The 22534-nt window shown below is 39.0% G+C and overlaps 1 protein-coding gene across 2 annotated transcripts in view; it reads right to left on the bottom strand.

Moving 5' to 3' along the window:
- Positions 1-307: 307 nt before the first annotated feature.
- The window catches only part of DHRSX (dehydrogenase/reductase X-linked), a 263670-nt gene continuing 241443 nt past the window's right edge, over positions 308-22534 (bottom strand). The window contains exons 7-8 of one of the 2 annotated variants that reach the window (XM_075853995.1): positions 18767-18897; positions 810-897 (exon numbers count right to left, since the gene is read on the bottom strand). In XM_075853995.1, coding sequence (XP_075710110.1) covers positions 18808-18897 — 90 coding nt within the window. In that variant the 3' untranslated portion in view covers positions 810-897; positions 18767-18807. Of the gene's footprint in view, positions 898-18766; positions 18898-22534 lie in introns of both variants that reach the window. The other variant, XM_075853994.1, reaches the window with a different exon arrangement.

Here is a 22534-nt window from a genome sequence, read left to right as displayed (position 1 = left end):
GTGGCCAACCAATTCCAGAAGATGGAATAAGAAAACAGTAATAATATATTTCCTGTGCAATAAAATATTAACAAATTGCCTTAAAGATGGTTTTAATTTTCATGAAGAACTCTATGAAATTAATATTTTTACAATACTGTAATTTTTTACCACAAAATCTCAATAAAGTTTTCGTAATTTTAGTTAGAATCTCAATAAAAAGAAAGTCTGAAATCTCCGATGATTACAACATAAGCTTTCTGAAATTGCTTATTACATCCAAGCGAATACTTAATGAACATCATAATTATTAAGGCCACAACGTGCGTCAAAGGAATAATTTTATTCTTCGTTTAAAACATATTAGTATACCCAAAGCAAGTTGTACATCATCATGAACAACTTGCCTGATAAGTTCACAATTATCCATTAAGATTCATGGCACAGAATTAAAGGATAGAATCCTTCAGGCAAGAGCCGTATTTATAATCATGTTGGTGACTGAAATGGTCCCTTGTATATCACACACAGATTGAATATTAGGATTACAACATTTTTAATTTGAGCAATTTTGTTTTTATAACTGTAATTTTTTTTTATTAAGTAAACAAATACATTGACTCCCGAGAGATAATGTCACACATGTTTTGTGTCTCTTAGCTATAAATCACATAATAGATGAAATCCTATGGCCTGGTTTGAGTCCATGGACATAAAGATAAATGTAAAGCTTTATGATGAAACAAAAAGGGCGGCCATCTTGCAGCTTTCAGTCCATAGTTTCTTCTGAAGTTCTTCATTATAGGACAGATTAGCAGATTTGGTCCTTTCCCCATTGTATAAATAGCAGCCTCCGATTCCTTCAAGGTCTGGTGAGACAGATGTATAAATTGAGGTGGCAGCTCCTTCTTCTGCACCCTGTACCATGATGAAATAAAAGTAATATGGCTTCAGTTAATACCAAGCAACATCTATCACGATTAATATCAACATCTTTAAATACAAAATATATAACATAAGGCCCTGTTCACACAAGTTTTTTTGTAGGCAGAAAAAGTCTGCCTTAGAATTCCCTTAGGAATTTTGAGACAGATTTTGAACGGCTTGTATGTATTTTTCCCCGTTTCTTCACGGCATTTTTGCTCGCGGCCATTGAAGCTAATGCAAGTACAGTGTGCAAAAAAACGTTGCGTAAAATGCTCAGAAACGAGGGCTGCTGTTTTTTTCTGCCTCCCATTGACTTGTATGGGAGGTCAGAGGCAGAAACCGTGACAAGAAATGACGTTCCGCTTTTTCCTCGCGTGGCCAAAAGCTGCCCGGGAAAATAACGCATTCAAATCAGTGGGGGCGATTTTGGCCATTGTTTGGCGGTGAATCAGACGCAGTTTCCGCGTCAAAATCAGTGCCAAAGAACTCTGTGTGAACTGACCCTTAAAAGACAAAAGCAAAAGTGTGTAAACAATATTCTACATATGTATGGATTGTAACATGTAAAACACACTAAAATGCATAATAACTTCAGTATGATTTCTCTAGAACTTATACCATTTAGAAAGTATAAGGCCTCATGCACACTTCCGTTGGCCATCGTACGGCCGTAAATGACGGATCCGTGAAACACGGACCGCACACGGATGGCTTCCGTTTGTAGTCTGTTGTTTGAATTGTAAATTAGCTTTGTCACTATGAAATGTCTGATATTGTTTGTTTCATGTTCCCTCTAAATTGTAAAGTGCTGCGTAATATGTTGGCGCTATATATATAAAGATTATTATTGTTGTTTAACGGACCAAATCAATGAAAAGGCAGAGACTGTTCAGTCAAAAACGGACAGGAGTAGGACCTGTCCAATTTTTGATGGAACGGCCACACGGTTCCGTTAAAACAACGGAAGTGTGCATGGCCCCATTGAAATAAATATATCAGGGTGTTATAAGTTAAAAAAATGGATAACACCCTGAAGAAAAAACTGAAGTGCGCATAAGGCCTAAGAAGAAAAGCATTCCAAAAAATGGTTCCAAGGGTAGACATTCACTTTAAAATACCTTTGTCATGGAAAGGAGGGCTTTAAACATGGCTATCTATTAGATGCCTATGAAGGGTTAAGGGTTTTGATGCAGTTTTTGTGACAGATTTTGGCCAAGTCCAGAAGTAGATCCAAACGGAAGGAAAGGTTTAGGCTGGGTTCACACGACCTATTTTCAGATGTAAACGAGGCGTATTATGCCTCGTTTTACGTCTGAAAATAGGGCTACAATACGTCGGCAAACATCTGCCCATTCATTTGAATGGGTTTGCCGACGTACTGTGCAGACGACCTGTCATTTACGCGTCGTCGTTTGACAGCTGTCAAACGACGACGCGTAAAAATACAGCCTCGTCAAAAGAAGTGCAGGACACTTCTTTCAGACGTAATTTGAGCCGTTCTTCATTGAACTCAATGAAGCACAGCTCAAAATTTACGGCTGTCAGAGAAGCCTCGCAAAATGCGAGGAGGAGCATTTACGTCTGAAACGAGGCAGCTGTTTTCTCCTGAAAACAGTCTGTCATTTCAGACGTAAAAGCCTGCTACCGTGTGCACATACCCTTATAGAAAAGACTGATGCATCTCCTTTCTTTTGTGTCCACTTCTGTTTGGGTCAAAAAAGTGAGGCAAAAACGGCCCAAAAAAACTGCATCAAAACTGTGTGTGATCATGGCCTCATGCAACTAAAATAAGCTGCAGCAAAGTTATATTAGGATGCAACGTCTGTGTGTTTCCCTGTTGCTACCAATGTCCCGCAAAACTTGCACAACTAAAATCACGATATAGCCCGGGTCTCATAATGTCCATTTGGACACTGAGCTAAAATTTCTGCCAGCCTGAAGTCCATTAGAATTAATGCCTTCCCAACCGCCCACCGTATTTTGGCATCACTGTAGATAAGTCTTATGAACGATACAGTGAGCGCTCATTCTTTAAGCAGGAGCTGTTACTAACAGCTCCTTTTGTTAGAGAAGTCTGCTGAACACAGCTGGCATTGGAGGAAACTCAGATCCCAGCTGTTTAACCCTTTTCATCACTTCAGCGGAAACCCGGTGACACAGTCTGAAACTGGTAGAACCCTCTGTAGAAAATACACTGCTCTGTTATCCAGCTCTGAAGTGGTCTTATTATAGATATATATATATATATATAGCTATACACATATATGAGTAGCAGAGATAATTATAGAAAATGCTTTCCCAGGAAGATATTTTTGAAGCGAGACCTTATATCTAGACAGAGGGTGGGTGTAATATATATATATATATATATATATATATATATATATATATATATATATATGAGAGAGATCCAAAAAATAGGCAGCACACCGTAGAATTAAGTGAAAAAGAGGGTACTTTATTAACCCAAAGTGCGACGTTTCAGCTCTATCCACTAGAGCTCTAGTGGATAGAGCTGAAACGTCGCACTTTGGGTTAATAAAGTACCCTGTTTTTCACTTAATTCTACGGTGTGCTGCCTATTTTTTGGATCTCTGTTGATATTGAGAGCTTGGTCTGCTCCCTGGGGCCTGCACCCACATCCTTCAACCGCTGCTGCTGGATCTTTTTTGTTTTTATATATATATATATATATGTATGTAGGTCAAATTTAAAACACATACATAATACAGTGGGTAGGAATGAACACCCGCTCCGAGGTCATAAAGAAGGGTACTATTTGAGGGTAGTTCACGTTTTTATTTTTTTTGTGCAGTGGTTGATGTGGGGCACTAAAGAAGATAGGAGGGTATAGAGACAAATGGGGAATGTAGAAGAGTTCCCCCTTATCAAAAGGGTATCTCAAGGGGTACAATAAATAAGACTCATGCTGAATTCGTTGATAGGAATTCATAGTTAAAGAATGACATATGTACACAGTAATTATAAACAATTAACATTGGGTAGCTGTGCAACCACAAGGTTACGCAATAGGTAAAATTAAAAAAATATAAAAATACAAATAAAGGGGGGGGGGGGGGGTTACCTGGTAGAGAGATAGAACTCAAGGTAATGGGTGGGCTAGGGATACCTGGAGTAATTAGGAGGGATGGGTGTAGGGAGGTTTTCATTCGGGAGCACGTGTATGTGTAATATATATGTCGGTATAAATGTATCTATATGTATGTGTGTGTATATATATATATATGTATATTAAGGAGATATAGGAAGGATATGTGGTGTATCCTGAATTAGATGCATAGTAAATGGAAAAACTCTATACTAAACCTATGTTAATGTAAATATGTAATATCTTGCTGGGCATCGGGTAACCCGAGCATATAACTTGAAGGGAAGGGGAGCAGGTAACGGTTAGAAAGAGATGTCCCAACTCCTGAAAACAAATAAGGAAAATAAGTATCATGTAGAGAGGGATGGAGGAGATGGGAAGTGAAAGAGATATAGTTAACTAGGGGGAGGGGGAAGGGGAAAAGAGGGGCTATGAATACATTCTATTTTCTTGCTATATTTATTCTAGGTGGTGCTTAATATGTAGTACTTTGAGTCCACCTTTAACCGGATCAGTTGGTTTGGTGTTGTGTGTTTATTCATTATTATTTTTGGGGGGATTATGTTTGAAGGGAGGGCTTCTCTTTTCCCAGAGGGGAAACTGATAGTCGGCTCACTAAACATAAAGGCGTTGAATAGACCAGAAAAAAAGATCAATACTTATGAATTATTTATGGAGGAAAAAAGTACAGGTGGCTTTTATTCAGGAAACACATTTGGTTAGGTCACCAGCACATAGACTATAGAACAGACACTACCCCGATGGCCATCATAGATACTCACAGGATTCTCGGGACAAGTATTATGATCTCAGGATATGTCCCCTGGAAGTATGTGGAGCAGAGCTGTGATGCAGAGGGAAGAGCAATATTTGTGACGGGGAAGAAAGGGGAGCAAATGTATACGTTTGCTTCACTGTATCTCCCGAATGTAAAACAGATACAGACCCTGGAGATACAATTGGAAAGACTAGATAAGTTTAATGAAGGAATAGTGGTGGTAGGAGGAGATTTCAATTTGACCTTGAACCCTTTGTTAAATGATTTCAGAGTGTGATCCCATCTGTCGTATAGAGCTTTGAGAAGAATTAAAAAGACACTGCAACAATACCAAATTATACATTCATGCCGAACTCTAATCCCAAATAAGAGAGATTATTCCTTTTACTCAACACCAAAGGAGTCATATTACAGGATTGACTACCTTTTTCTTCAGCACTCAGATATGAACAGATTGGTCAGAGTTTCTATAGAAAATGTTGAATTATCAGGTCATGCACTGATAACTATGGTACTGGCTATGTGTGTTGATACAGGGAGACGTTTATACTGGAAAATGAATGAAACTCTTATCAGACAATGCTGTCTACAGTGAAATTAAAAGATTGAGGTATTTTTTGAGACAAACTATACGACAGATGGGAACCCACTTATGTTAAGGGTGGCTCACAAATGCGTAGTGAGAGGTATTTTAATTAAACATGGATCCAGAATAAAGAAGGAAAAAATAAAAAAATGCTCGAACTAACAGAACAAATACAGAAGTTGGAACAGATACATAAGATAACAAGATCAAGAGAAGTAGGGGTGGCGTTGCTGCAGGTGAAAGAACAACTAAAAACACATTTGCTAGAAAAAGCTAAAGTAATGTTGTTAAAATGTAGAAAGACGTGTTATGAACTGGGTAATAAACCAGCAAGGGTATTGGCAAGCATTTTAAGACAACAAAGAGCAAGTATTTTATTTCAGGGATCCGAAATACGGAAGGGAGGAAGAAGATAACAGAAAAAATACAAAAAATCTTCCCGGAACTTTATGCAGCATTATATGGTGAAAATACAGAGGAGAATGAGAAGGGATACATTGAGGAGATGGAAAGGGCCAGAACATATATTATATTGTGGAGTCAGGGATGCCAACCTTGACAGAAGAGGAAAAAAAAAGATTTAGAAAAGAGGATCTCAAATGAGGAGATCTTAAAAGCAATAAAATAAATAAGTAAAAACAAGGCACCAGGTCCAGATGGCTTTTCTTTGCGTTACTTCAGTACGTTTGGAAATCTATTGATACCTCATTTTGGAGCTGCGCTCAATGCTATTAAAGAGCGACAACAGATACCAATTGACTTTCTTAGGTCTCATATAACAGTAATAGATAAGGAAGGTAAGGACCTAGAAAAATGTGCGCGTTATCGTCCAATATCCTTATTAAATATGAAATTATTTTCTAGGATATTGGCGGCACGTTTGGTTCATTGCCTACAGGAAGGACCAGATAGCGAGAGGCCAGGAACAACACGGTGAGATCAATAAATATCATCCAGTATGTGAAAAAAAAAAATACCAATGATGTTATTGTCAACAGATGCTGAGAATTTTTTTTACAGAGTTAAGTAATTCCTTATTGAAGCAACCATACGCCATCTGGGGTTAGGTCACAATATGCTCTCATGGGTCTTGTCCCTGTATGCTCACACTATGGCACAGGTAAAAATAAATGGGAGTCTTTCCCCCTATTTTAAGATTAGGAGAGGTACGAGGTAAGGTTGCCCACTGTCCCCAATAATTTTTAGTTTGACCCTAGAACCATTTTTATGTAAGATCAGGGGGAATCAGGATATTGTGGGGGTTCAAATACAGGAGGAGGGACACAAGGTTGCAGCTTATGCGGATGACTTGTTGTTTGTTTTTTTACGAGACCAGATATTTCACTGCTTAACGTCTTACAAGAGTATAGGAAATACTCAGCAATTTCAGCATTTAAGACTAATATGGCACTAGAGTAGTCTGAGGCACTAAATCTTTCCTTGAAAGATGACCTAAAACAAAGGTAGGAATCTAATTATGCATTTAGATGGGCAGACAAGACATTGAAATATATTGGTATCAATTTGACTGCATGTGCTTCAACCCTATTTGTAGATAACTTCCCTAGAATCCTAAATACAATAAAAGACGACTTACAGAGATGGGGAAGAAATTACATTACATGGTTTGGCAGATGTGCAACTATAAAAATGAATATACTGCCTAGGATACTGTACTTGTTTCAGATAATCCCGATCAGGATACCAGACAGTTTTTACCAATCCTTATTGTCACTGTAACATAAATTCATTTGGGCTGGGAAACCTGCCAGAGTTTCGAAGGGGGTGCTGAAGAGACAGAAGAAAGCTGGAGGGATAGGTCTCCCAGATTTTGGGGTGTGCTATCAGGCAACTCACCTGAATAGGGCGATGATAGACTGGTGTTGTCATAAAGATAAAAGGTGGGTAGAAGTAGAACAGATCTTTACAGAGACGAGATAAGATTGTCTACCCTGGGCCAATAAAGAAATAAGGAGTAAATTGAGTAGCCACCCAACTATTGGAGCAACATTAAGGGAATGTAACAAAGCTTTTAAAGAGAAAAACATATCTCCTCACCCATCTAATATGACACCAATACTAGGTGCAAATGAGCTTCTACCAGGAGTAGAAGATGTCATCTATAGGAAATGGAGGAAACGAGGGTTCTATAGAGGGGTTCACTTTAGGAGAGATCAAAGTTGGTTGACCAAAGAACAGATTATGCAGATAACTGACCCTTGTCCATTGGGTTTTTGGAGAAAAATTCAACTGACACATTTCTTAGCAGGACTACCTCAAAATGAAGAGATGGACAGGAAACTTACAAAATTTGAGGAACTGTGTGGTAAGAGGGGAAAGTACAGAAAGCATTATCCACGATTTATAGATTAATGATCAATACAAATAGAGATGGGACACCAACGCACATAGTCTCTTGGGAACAAGATTTGGTGATAAAATATATGCACTGACTCATAAGACAAGTATATGTAGCAACATACAAGAAACCATGTATAAAATAATGGCTCGCTGGGTAACCCATCTGGGGAGGAAGAAGAAGTATAAAAATTTATTTTTATTTTTTGTTGTTGTTGATTGTATTGTATATGTTTATCTTTAAAGGACAAGAGGGTATAACCTAGAGATGTTGTTTATATAGAAAACAAAAATCTGCAGGGAAAGGGGAAAAAACAGAATAGTAAAGCTTTTGTCTTTTGTTTTGTAAATGTTCTTTTTGTTAAGACTGAAAATATGTATAAATAAATAACAATTAAAAAAAAAAGTATAAAATAAAGTTACTAAAAAATTATCCCTTAATGGGATTAAACAAAAACATTTAACAAAAAAAATAATAAAAAATGTCCACCACAAAAAGTATTTGGTATAAAATTGATTTTATTGCCCATACATTACATAAAAATAAAAAAACCCTACATATATCAGGTATTTACACGACCATAAAAACCTGAAAAAATTAAATTAACAGGTTATTTACCGTGAAAAGTGAACGATATAATACTTAAAAAACAATTATGCTGAAAATAATTTTTTGCTATATTCACACCGCAAAAACAAACTATAGAAAAGAGAGAGTCATTTATTTGTATCCCCAAACTGTGCAGAAAAAATAATTATTTCTCCCGCATAAAACAATGCCTCATACAGCCACGTCAATGAAAAAGTATAAACGTTATGGCTCCTGAAAGACAGAGAGGCACAAATGAAAAAATTTAGCTTGTCATTAAGGCATTTTCAGGCCCAGTCATTAACCCCTACCCGCACGAGGAAGTAACTGTACGTCGTCGCGGGAGGTTACTTCCCGCACGACGACGTACAGTTACTGAGTTTTTCCCGGTGCACACGGTCGGCGACAGTGTGCACCGGGAACCGGGAGGTCAGCTGTTGCCGACAGCTGACACTCCACTCTTGCCGATCAGCGGTCCCTTGCTGCTGATTTCGGCGAATTAACCCCTTAAATTCGTCGATCGGTTGCAATCTCCGAATTTGGGGGGTTTCTAACATATCGGCAGACCCCGGTCCGAAATCGCGGGGTTTGCCGATAGTTAGTATGGTGTCTGCCATGGACGGAAGCCCATCAGGACCAACCTTCGGCTGGTCCTGATAGGCTTCCTGTCAGAGTGACAGGAAGTCACTGTGTCGTTCCCGATGCACACTGTCGGCGACAAGGTGTGCATCGGGAACTTGGAGTTCAGCTGTCCCCGACAGCTGACACTCCAGTGTTGCCGATCAGTGGCTCATCGCCGCAGATTTCGGCAATTAACCCGTTACATGCGGGGCTCGATTGCGATCTCCGCATGTAGGGGGTTTGTAGCACATCAGCAGCCCCCATGAAATCGTGGGGGCTGCTGATGCTTGTGATGGCATCCGGAGGCCAGGCAACGGCCTCCGGGTCTGCCATGTATGGAAGCCTATGAGGATCAGCCTCTGCTGATCCTCGTAGATCAACTTTCAGAGTGACAGTGACGTCACACTGACTAGGTAGTGTAATGTATTCTAGCAGCGATCAGAGCTGCAGGTCAAAAAAATAAAGTGTAAAAAGTAAAAGAAAAGTTAATAAACAAAAAAATAAAGTGTAAAAAGTAAAAAAAAGTTAATAAAAATGTTTTATAAAAGTGTAAAAATAAGTTTTTGTTTTCCTATAACAACTCATTTATTATAGGGAAAAAATGAAAACGTTAAAAAAAAAAAAAGTACACATATTTGGTATCACCGTGTTCGTAACGACCCAAACTAGGAAACTATAATGTTAATTTTTCCCCACGGTGAACGCCGCAAACAAAATAAACGGAAAACTATGTCACCATCACAATTTTTTGGTCACCACCCCTCCCAAGATATAGAATAAAAAGTGATCAAAAAGTCGCATTTATCCGAAAATAGTACCAATAAAAACTACAAACCGTCCCGCAAAAAACAAGACCTCGTACAGCTTTTTTGACGAAAAAATAAAAAAGTTACGGCTCAGAATAGCGTGTCTTAGAAAATAAATTATTTTATAGAAACTGAATTTTATTATGCAAACGCTGCAAAACGTAAAAAAAACTATACACATATGGTATTGGCGTAATCGTACCGACCCGCAGAATAAAGTGAAACGTAATTTATTGCGCACGGTGAACGCTGTAAGAAATAAAGAATTTAAAGCGCCAAAATCTTTGTTTTTTGGTCACCTTAGCTCTAAAAAAGATCCTGTGGGGCCAAAATGCTCACTATACCCCTAGAAAAATTCCTTGAGGGGTGTAGTTTCCAAAATAGGGTCACTTTTGGGGGGTTTCCACTGTTTTGGTCCCTCCGAGGCGTTGCAAACCCGACATGGCACTGAAAACCAATCCAGCAAAATCTGCGCTCCAAAATCCAAAAGGCGCTCCTTTCCTCCTGAGCCCTGCTGTGGGTCCAAACATCAGTTTACGACCACATATGGGGTATTGCCATAATCGGGAGAAATTGCTTTACAAATGTTGGGGTGCTTTTTCTCCTTTATTCCTTGTAAAAATTAAAAAATTCTATGTTTCCACAGAAAAATAGGTGATTTTCATCTTCACAGACTAATTCCACTAAATTCTGCAAAAAAACTGTGGGGTCAAAATGCTAACTATACCCCTAGAAAAATGCCTTGAGGGGTGTAGTTTCCAAAATGGGGTCACTTTTGGGGGGTTTCGACTGTTTAGGTACCACAAGACCTCCTCAAGCCTGACATGGTGCCTAAAATATATTCCTAAAAAAGGAGGCCCCAAAATCCACTGGGTGCTCCTTTGCTTCTGAGACCTGTGCTTCAGTCCATTAGGATACTAGGGCCACATGTTGGATATTTCTAAAATCTGCAGAATCTGGGCAATAAATATTGAGTTGCGTTTCTCTGGTAAAACATGTGTTACAGATTTTTTTTTTATTACAAATGAATTTCGGCAAAAAAAATGAAATTTGTAAATTTCACCTCTACTTTGCCTTAATTCCTGTGAAACGCCTAAAGGGTTAAAATACTTTCTGAATGTGGTTTTGAATACCTTGAGGGTTGCAGTTTTCAAAATGGGGTGATTTATGGGGACTTTCTAATATGGAAGGCCCTCAAAGCCACTTCAGAACTGAACTGGTCCCTGAAAAAATGGCCTATTGAAATTTTCTTGAAAATATGAGAAATTGCTGCTAAAGTTCTAAGCCTTGTAACGTCCTAGAAAAATAAAAGTATGTGAAAAAAAATGATGCAAACATAAAGTAGACATATGGGGATGTTAACTAGTAACTATTTTGTGTGGTATTACTATCTGTTTTACAAGCTAACACATTTACATTTAGAAAAATGGTGGTAATTTTTGCAAATTTTTGCTAAAATTTGAAGTTTTTCACAAATAAATATTGAATTTATCGACCAAATTTTTTCACTAACATAAAGTACAATATGTCATGAGAAAACAATCTCAAAATCGCTTGGATAAGTAAAAGCGTTCCAGAGTTATTACCACATAAAGTGACACGTCAGATTTGAAAAAATCACCTGTGTCCACAAGGCCAAGACAGGCTGTGTCCTAAATGGGTTAAGGGATGCTAATAGTAAAAATACATGGTATGTCTGTAACAGAAACATAACACAGTATGCCTTCAATTGTTCTGCTCCACTGACTGGCTAGAACCTGTCCAGAAGTGAAGCTTTATGTGAAACGACCTTGATAAAATAATCAGTAAAATTCAGTCATATGGCAAAAATCTCCACGCACCGCCACATATTCCCTAAAATAACTTGCTGTATGACTTTCTCTGTACACCGCGTGAATTGTGTTCTAAAGCAAATGACAGTGCACACTGCCATAGAAAAGACATGAAACATTTATTTTTGGCTTTTAAGACTCCCTTGATAGGAATTTCCCACTGATTCTGTTTACCGTCTTTTACATTTTGCATGACTAAATCTTGGTAAGAGAGGATGATAAGATAATGAAAACATTTGAAGCACGGTTTAGCTATTTGGATGTTGTTATTAATATTTAATAGTCCAATAGTAAGCAGGTCTTACAGAGTTTGTTATTCTACGTGAAATAGTTACAGCCGCTTTATTACATTAGAAAAAAAACTGCATTTTATTGTGGCTATAACGAGTAGATGGATCATATATATATATATATATATATATATATATATATATATATATATATATATACACATACACACACACACATATATACACATACTATATAAAATGTTGTAGGCTCTGTAAACTGTCCAGGCCCATGGCAACACACACAATGACATTTCCAATATAATGGACATGTTAGCCTGAACTAATAGCAGATTGTCCTAGCAAAGTGTCTTCTTCTAAAGAAATGTTCTAATATGCAACAGACAATTTATTTTTATACAATTTATTTTGTATACAATTGTTTAAATATAAGATAAATTACAGAGTGCTTCTGTAATCCCATTTATCAAAGTTTAGTAGTAAGGACATATCACTCCTGTAATTTCTCCAGTAGCAGGACATAGTAGGCATGTTAATATGTGGTGATGCATTTGAACTTTAAACCAGCGCTTTTTTAAGTGTGGGTCCCCACTAGAGTTGGGCATCGTCGCAAAGCAGGAACTCCAGAAGTCTGCAAAAATTCTGCATTATCAGTGCAGTTTCATGGGTTGAAGGACCTGCCTTGATATCATGGTCACATGACCGTGGGTGTATAGGTCCTGCACCCATGGAGTGGTACAGCGGGAGTCCGGAAACTACAAGTGAACTTCAGAGGAGGTAAGAGAGGAGCCTGGAGAGCTCTCCTGACACTCACCCTCCCTCCCACCTCCAACATCAACTTGTTTACTTCTACAGCCAGTATCATTTCATCTATGTCTTCTGTTGTGGGAGTGGAATGAATGCGAATGCTGATGCCAATGGGGGAGAGGTGGGAAAATATAGAATGTAGCTGCCATTAGAAGTGGTTAGGGGAACAATGTTGCGGTCAGTGGGAGAAGGGTGGAAATCAGGACAATGTTGCTGTAAGAGGGGGAGGGTTGGGAAGGGGGACAATGCTGCTGTCAGTGGGGGAGGGGCAGAAAGGAGGACAATTCTGCTGTCAGTAGGGGAGGGTTGGGAAGAGGGACAATGGTGCTGCAATTGGGGGTGGGGTGGGAAGGGGACAATGCTGCTGCCAGTGGGGAAGGGGGACAATGCTGCTGCTAGTGAGGGATCGATTAAAAAGTGTTGACATCAGTGAGATACAGTTAGGTCCAGAATTATTTGGAGAGTGACACAATCTTCATGATTTGGGCTTTGCATGCCACCACATTGGATGTGAAATGAAACAACTGAAATGCAATTGAAGTGTAGACTTTCAGGTTTAATTGAAGGGGTTGAACAAAAATATCCTGTGAAACGTTTAGGAATTGCAAACATTTTTCTACACAGCCTCCTCACTTCAGGGGCAGGGGCTCAAAAGTAATTGGACAAATTAACATTACCATTACATTACCTGTGTAGAGAAGCCTTTGCAGGCAATGACTGCCTGAAGTCTGGAACCCATGGACATCACCAAACCCTTGGTTTCCTCCATTGTGATGCTTTGCCAGGCCTTTACTGCAGCGGTCTTCAGTTGTTGCTTGTTTGTGGGTCTTTCTGCCTTAAGTTTTGTTTTAAGAAAGTGAAATGCATGCTCGATCGGGTTCAGATCTGGTGATTGACTTGGCCATTGTCTAATATTCCACTTCTTTGCCTTAAAAAAACTCCTGGGTTGCTTGCAGTATGTTTTGGGTCATTGTCCATTTGTACTGTGAAGCGACGTCCAATCAACCTTGCTGCATTTGGTGAAATCTGAGCAGAAAGTATATCCCTGAACACTTCAGAATTCAGCCGGCTGCTTCTGTCTTCAGTCACATCATCAATAAACACTAGTGACCCAGTGCCTTTGCAAGTCATGCATGCCCATACCATCACACTGCCTCCACCATGTTTTACAGAGGATGTGATATGCTTTGGATCATGAGCCGTTCCAAGCCTATTTATATACTTTCTTCCTCCCATCATTCTGGTACAGGTTGATCTTAGTTTCATCTGTCCAAAGAATGCTGTTCCGGAACTGGGCTGGCTTCTTTACAGGTTGTTTGGCACAGTGTAAATTGGCCTATCTATTTTTGAGGCTGATTAATGGTTTGCACCTTGTAGTGAACCCTCTTTATTTTCTCTCATGAAGTCTTCTCTTTATGGTAGACTTAGATACTGATACACCTACTTCCAGGAGAGTATTTTTCACTTGGGTAGATGTTGTGAAGGGTTTTTTCTTCACCATGGAAAGGATTCTGCGATCATCCATCACTGTTGTCTTCCGTGGACTTCAAGAATGTACCAAACTGTTGATCTGGCCACTCCTAACATTTGTGCTATCCCTCTGGTGGATTTCTTCAGTTTTTTCAGCCTAATGATGGTCTGTTTCACTTGCATTGAGAGCTCCTTTGACCTCATGTTGTGGGTTCACAGCAACAGCTTCCAAATACAAATGCCACACCTGGAATCAAATCCAGACATTTTACCTGCTTAATTGATGATGGATTAATGAGGGTACAGCCCATTAAATAACTTTTGAATTGTCCAATTACCTTTGGTCCCTTGAAAAAGAGGCAGCTACATATTAAAGACATGTAATTACTAAACCCTTCCTTAAATTAGGATGTGAATACCTTCTAATTAAAGCTGAGTCTGCACTTTAAGCCCATATTGAGTATATAACTGTATATTCAATATGTTTTGGTAAACAGCTAAAATGCCAAAACTTGTGTCACTGTCCAAATAATTCTGTACCTAACTGTAGGTATGGAAATGGGAACAATGCTGTTGCCAGTGACGGAGAGGGGCAAGGCTGCTGCCAGTGGGGGGAGGGGTGGAAAGCGGAACAATGCTGATGCTAGTGAGGAGGCTGTAAAATGGGACAATGATGCTGCTAGTGAGGGAGGGGTTAAAAAGGGGACAATGATGCTGCTAGTAAGGGAGGGATTAAAAAGGGTACAATGCTACTGCCAGTGCTGCTGCACTAAGGTATTTGGTGATTCTGGGGAGGTATTTTGTGCTGCATGGTGACATTTGGTTGGCACTGCTGGGGGCTAATATTAGCACTGCGTGGTGGTATTTGCTTGGTGCTGCGCGGTGAGGCCGAGCAGAAAAGTAGAGTAGAAAAAGTATGAGAAGCCCTGCTTTAGACAATATGTATTCTTTTGTATATGCAAAATTTTAATGCAAAGATGCTTAAAAGAATTGTACTGTTATTGTATAGGATAAGAGAAAGTGAGTTTGATTTACAATTTTCCTTTATTTACAACCCAGGAGAATTCAATGTAGTTAACAAAAAGTCTTATGTACTAAAGAGATGAAGTACTTAACAATAATTAAAGTGTACCCCCAGTAATCCGGTTAAGCACCTCAGTGCCCCATGCTGTTTATTAGCTTCTTTCACTTGTAGGCTGCCCACTACAATCATTTCAATATTGTGCAGAGTAGTGGAAATCTTGGATCACTGCATCCCTTACTTCCCCCCTGGTAATAGACATAGAACCAAATATAACTTGAATATGTTACCCACACAAGGAATTACAAGCTCTTTGTGAGTAAACCTGTTGGTTAGTGAGGTCCTGTGATCACAGCAGCATCAGCGCTGGTTCAAGCAGGCAGTATCTCTCTGTCTCTAACAGTACTATAGAAATAGTGACTGGGCTGCAGCTCCACTGTATCTGTAAAAATGCAGAAAATGATAACTACCTGTTAGTGAATTAGGAAGAATAGGTCTGCAACATCAACAGCTTTGAAGGAAAGGAATCAAAGAGAACTGTGCAATTTTAATTTTTTACTGAAGATATACTTAGAACCTACAGCCACATTAGGAGTTTTTCTAAAATATAAAACAACTAGAGGGACAGTTTAAATATAATCCACCTAATGATCAATGAAAATTTAGGGGTTAATTATAATCGGATTGATCATCTAGGATAGTTCAAAAGTTCACAACGAATATTCCTGGTGGTTTAGCGTAATTTTAGATCCACTCTCTCAATTAGTCCCAATAAGGTGGTGCAATTTATAATTGCATTAATTCCCTCTTCACAGTGTTACTTACTACAACGGCGGCATGTTCCTTTTTTGGGTTGTACCAATCTTGGGAGCAGCTTCTTCTCTTTCATAGGAAGCGCTCGTTTTGTGTTCCCACGTCTAGCTACACTGTGCAACTGCCCCCTCTGATGAGCACGCATAAGAAGAAGAGGTCCAGTGTAGATCCACAGTGCACTGTAAAGGAGCTGCTGTCCTATGACTCACTTAGATGGAGCGGTGATGTCAAGCCAGGGGTGGGACAGAGAGTTACGAGGGGGAGACATGCAGCTTAGAGAGTGGTGTCAAGGAACTGATGCAACAATGTAGGCAGCTGCGAATGGGTCACGCCTGAAGATGGCGACACCTTCCAAATACATTTCTTTAGTGCTTGATAAAGCCAAATCCTTAGTGTCATGTGCATCACACCTTTTAATGTGTATAACACATTTATACACATATATAACAGAATTTTTGTTGGAAAAGTCACAGTTGAGTTTGATTCCATCTACATTAGTGATAATATCATGGATACCCACATCCTGTGATCTAAACTTCCTTTCTAAAACTAGGTAAATGCAAATTTTCCAGACATGACCAAATGGAAAAGTCTTGTAGGCCTTATACGTTAGGCCTTGTGCATACAATGTTTCCATGTACACAAACTCTTACATTGGTACATGGACTGCCCCAAATGTCCGATATATTGGTGTGTGGTGCCTCTGTGATACTGTAATATGGCATGCAGTTCAACATGTCACCATTCTTTTGCTCATATAGCTAAGGGGTTCCAAAATGGTCCTATAGAGTCTATTACTGCCATATCCAGGATCTTTGTTAAACAAACCTGGAAGTGTACATGAGCCCTTACTTTAGGATCTTATTTACACAGCTGCAACCTTATTTAACCTCTTACTGCATTTGGACATACTATTACATCCTAATAGTGGGGTTCTTACCGCGATAGAAATAGTACGAAATAGTACATCCAGTGGACAGACTCAAATATACACGCTGAGGTGCATATCCTAAGAATTTTTTATTTTGATCACTGAAGGTCCAAAATTTATATTATTGCATCATGAAAAGTAACTCCTGTTATTGACTTAGCATTACAGAAGCATTATGGAAGTTTTGCAAATAAAATATAGGTTTAAAAAACTTAAAAAGCACCACTAATATTAAATGTTAATATTATTACTTTATTAACTTTTTCATAACAATAGACTTTTAGTGTTATGTAAGGCTCTGTTCAAGTAACTGGCATGACTTAGTCCTAATGGAGCCATGACCAGTAAAACGGATCCATTCTCAATACCAACATATTCTAATGGACCTCATTGACGTATAATGGTGGTCATCAGGTTTCTATTTGGGTTCCGGTGTTTTTGATGGTAAGAATAGCACTACAGTCTATGAAAAAAACAAAACAGCCCTCCAATGGAAAGGAATAAAACAGAAGACACAGAGTATTTTGTTTTTATTTCTTTTACGTCTGTAATAAAAACAGCAGAAGAATTCAGCCGAGTGCACATCATATCACAGATCTAAGTGAAAATCTTTCTGTGTACTTGCATGAAGGGGAAAAGTACGGAGAACGAGATGGAATAAGCTGTACCATACAAAATGAAAGAACACCAGACTGCCGAGTATTAACTGTTCCAGAGGAAAAAAAAAAAAACGCGAAGCAGCTTGCTATGCTCAAATGCCAAAATGATTCCATTTGTTACATGACTCAGTTCTGCTGAATACACAGAATGGCCAATCCTGACATCAATCCAACAGAATAACTAACTGATAAGTTTCTAAAATGCTACAAGATGTTCAATGTTGCAATTCATTGACAGCAATTTTCTTGAAGTCAAAAGGTGACTGTAAAGACATGCTGTGCTTAAAGGGACACTACCACCAACAGACATATTTTTTAAAGTAATATTATAAAAAACAACTAGGTGACACATTGCCTTCAAAAAGGAGAGAGGACGGCTGGAAACTGAACAATAGCAAAGGGTGGTAAGGGAATTTAGAGAAATATGGTGGTTAAAAATATTGAAATTATACCATTGCTACAGATCATGACCTAACACCCTGATACATGAGGATGTCAGTAATCAATTGTGTTACCAATAGTGGCTGTGACAACCTTATTTCCTTATATACACACACACATTATTTATATATATATATATATATATATATATATATATATATATATATATTTATAAAAATATCTCCAACATTGTGATTAAAGACACTGCAGGGGAAATGTATGTATTACATGATGTATTTGCTGGCTATCTTCTCTGTTTATAGTGGGAGAAATCCATATGCCATAATGGGGAGTATAGAAAAGAGTTGCCTCATCATAGACACCCTCTTTAATTGTAGTCCCTCCAGAGACCTATGACAAATAGCTGATTTTGCCAGGGATGATGCCAATGGCTGCTCATTTCTCCTGCAGTGGTAGATGCAGGGTAAATGTAGCATTTTATGTTGGCCATTCAGATGAACGTCCACCAGGGTTGAGTCCACCAGAGCAAGAGCCGCTGCTTGTCATTGGCTCATAGAGGGAGGTCCCGAAGGGTCCCCTCTATCACATCCAAATGCTATATCAGAGTATATGGACAGGATGTATCACATATGGAAAGGATAATATTTTGGGTGAAGCTACTTCCTAAGGTGGATTATAGGTGAAACATATTTATAAAATAGGTAAATCGTAATACTACAATAAATAAGCAAAATTAATACAGTTTTTTTTTTTTTTGCATTTTGGCATAATTATCAGGGCTGATATTTATAATCTGTTAACAATACAATGCCGAACATTTATCTGCTTACATGATGGTGTTCCTGTTAAGGCCACTGCAATCTACTGGTACTTATAATGCTTCATATCCATTTTGTGATTGGAAGGTCAAGTGAGTATTCTGCAGTACCGGTTCTAAAGTGAGATCATAAACTTCAAAGTGCTGTAAGTGACAGAAATACTAAGTATCCATCAAAGAGAATATGTTAACAAAGCCGCACTTAATGAATCAGATCTTTGTGAGTCAGAATTCATAGGAAAAAGCCCAGCTGCGCGAGTACATCAGGTAAAAGAGGAATCATTTGCATCATTTACATAATTAATCCTTAGACTCGGCCAAAATAAATTTTTAATAATATGAAATAAGACATTTTCCATATAAATCATAAACCAATACACTTCAATGTATTGAAGGAATTTTATATATTTAAAATTTGCATTAATAGTAACTTATATAATAAAAAATATATATTACAAAAAAGTATGCAGTTAAAATATCCTCCAAAAACAGGACTAGTTTGTTTGCTACACCATAAGGCTGGATTCACACGAGCATGTTCGGTCCGTAAAGGACGGAACGTATTTCGGCCGCAAGTCCCGGACCGAACACACTGCAGGGAGCCGGGCTCCTAGCATCATGGTTATGTACGACGCTAGGAGTTCCTGCCTCTCCGTGGAACTACTGTCCCGTACTGAAAACATGATCACAGTACGGGACACTTGTCCCGCAGCGAGGCAGGGACTCCTAGAGTCGTACATACTATGATGCACTGTGTTCGGTCCGGGACTTGCGGCCGAAATACGTTCCGTCCTTTACGGACCGAACATGCTCGTGTGAATCCAGCCTATATGTGGCTTTACCGTCTAATGACTTGAAGTTCCATCATTCTTGTGATTTTAGATACAGGCGTAGGGGCAGTGGGCACTTAAAACTGATAAATAATTCTAAAGAAGTGTAAATGCAAAACGGAAAAATATTTATGGCATTTCCAACTGTGAGACTCCAACCTCCTGGGAGAACAAGGGTCAATCGACCTCCCTGTTCCTTAGTGGATATATTTCATCCTTCAAAATGACATGCTTTCAGCTTTCTTGTTTTATTATGACAATGTCCTCATGCACGGAGCAAAGTAAGGGCCAGTTCACACAGAGTTTTTCGACACGTCTTTTTGACAAGGAAACCGCGTCAGAAAACGTGCCAAAAAAGGCTCCCATTGATTTCAATGGGAGGCGGACGCATTTTTTTAACGCGAGCGGGAAAAACCGCTTGCGGTAAAAAGAAGCGTCATGCCCTATCTTCGGGCGTTTACGCCTCTGACCTACCATTGACATCAATGGGAGGCAGAGAAAGCGTATTTCGCAGAGTTTTCTGCCCGTAGCACCCAATGGGTGCGAGCGAAAAACGCCACGAAAATCGGGCTTGTTCACAACTTAAAGAGTGAAGCGTTTTTTTCTTTTTCTGAAGAGGCTTAAAGGGGTTGTCCACCGGATAGATCATCAGTATGCCATCTGTGCGGGTCCGATACCCGGACCCCGCGCCGATAAGCCTGCGGCACCGGATGCTATGGCACATAATGCAATGTACGGAGCCTGGAAGCCGTTGTAATGTGGAGATCCCAGCAGTTGGACCCCCCCGATCAGCAAGCAATGGCATAAACGAGTGATATGAAAAACTACTTAAACATAAACAGATCTACACATTTTTTTCTGTATCAGTAAAAGGACCCTGTGAAGGATAAGTGTCAGCTTAAATGAGAGGTCAGCTGCATTAAACTCCTGATCGAAGTACCCTGGCTCTAGCCTTCCATTTGATTGTAAAGCCTATTACATAGATGATAATTGTAAGCTTGCTACACTTCTAATTTACCATGTACAGCAGTAATAAGGTATAAGAAAGATCAGATTCACATTTCATAATTTCTTGCTTACAGAGGACTTTGTCAAAGCTGCACAAATGTTCATTTATCATTTAATGGATAAGGTTTCTCAAGCTCAAACAGCAGGAAAGCCACATGGGCTAGAAAAAAAGAAAGGAGAAACAAAGACGAGCACTGCTGAACATGTGGGCTTAGCAAAGTGCAGGTTTATCCAGGGCCGCGAGGTAAGAGATATATAGTAAAAACAATTTTACTTATAGTGCCAGAAGGTGTGCAGAATCTGTGCAACTTTATATCCTCAAGCACTTCCAACAGATTAGAAACAGATGGAGCAAAGCTTAGTTTGTTTTTTGGTACATTATAATAAAAATGATAAATGTGGTGCATTGTGGTTCATCTGGTCATGATTATTTAGCGGTGGCTTCTGAAAAAACAACAAACCATCATATAAACCTATCAAATGACATTTACTCAACTATTATGATGCTGGTATATATAATGATTAAATTCTTAATACTGCCACTATTAATGATAACTTTATGTCTGGATAAAGTGAATAGGGTTTTCACACCATAGATGTTTATGGCATATCCACTGGATAAGCCATAAATGTCTGAAAGGTGCAGTTCCCACTTCCAGAATGAAAGTTCTCCAACTCCTGTCCGGCTCATCCTGTGAATATGCCATAAATATATATGATACTTTAGCAACTGTGACAGATAGGATCTAACTTAAAGCTCCTGGTTCCCCATGCAAAATCTGTAACATGCCCACACCATCCATGGGGATTATAATGCTGTTGTCTTCTTATGTGGGAGAGGGGCCCTTTGGACCTTGGCATGACTGCTGCCGCCTGTGCCCCTCCGACAGCTACTTCCCTATACTGTGAGAATATCAGTCATTACAAGTTCAATACCATAACCGCTGTAACCCTTAGTTATTAACTGTAATGGCATTAACTGTAACACACACGGGCATAAACAAGGGAAGGTGGTTATGGGGATAAAACCTCCCTCTTGTGCCCTTATTCCTCCTGGATGCGTATCCCTTCCTCAGGCTGCTGTACATACAGTCTGTATGCAATGTTGTCTGCTATCTGCTGGTGGAAGGTGAACATTACATGGGAGATAATCTTTCACCAGCAGATGTCAGACAAAATTATATGCAGACAGAAGTCGTGTCAGAGAGGAAGGGGGAGGGAGAGCTTCAGCGTCTCCACATCAGTGCTGGCTGGAGCTCTCCTGTCTTGCTGTGCCGACTCTCCTCTTTGAGAGAAATCTAGCAGAGAATGAAAATGTGTGTATGGGTCACAGTATATATATATATATATATATATATATATATATATATATATATGGGTATGTATAGATTTGTGTGAATATCACAACATGTATATGTATGGGTATTTGTCACAGTGTGCATATGTGTGTCTTAGTGTGTTTGTATATGTGTGTTTCATATAGTGTGCATCAGTGTATGTGTGATAATATACAGTATGTATATATACTGTATATGTGTGTCACAGTGTGTATATGTGTTTTTTTTGTGAATATGTGTGTGGTTTTTTTTGTGTACATATTCATTTACCATACAAGTGTGGCTGTGAACCATCTTTGCAAAAATAAAAAGTTTTTCATTCCTCAACCCTAAGGAACAACTAAATCCAGCCCTCACAAATGTTCTAGATCCAGAAGGACTCCCAGATTTTAAGTGCAGTCTCTTTAACCGGAGTGTCCCCTCCCCCGTCCTGTCAAATCCTGAAGATTCCTATAGCTAGGCAAAGCTTTAGGACTCGGAAACTTGGCTATAGTAACACTAGCAATGTCTATGAATATTACTAGTTTTACAGGCTGTTGCCAGCAGTGGGCAGCATAACTCTCCTGCACCGTGTTGGAGATTTTATTCTCAGCACAGAAACAAGGG

Source organism: Rhinoderma darwinii, chromosome 2 (assembly GCF_050947455.1).
Source record: "Rhinoderma darwinii isolate aRhiDar2 chromosome 2, aRhiDar2.hap1, whole genome shotgun sequence".
In the NCBI taxonomy this organism is placed as follows: domain Eukaryota; kingdom Metazoa; phylum Chordata; class Amphibia; order Anura; family Rhinodermatidae; genus Rhinoderma; species Rhinoderma darwinii.
Note: the sequence above shows the minus strand (reverse complement) of the source record. Positions and strands in the feature narration are given on the sequence as shown.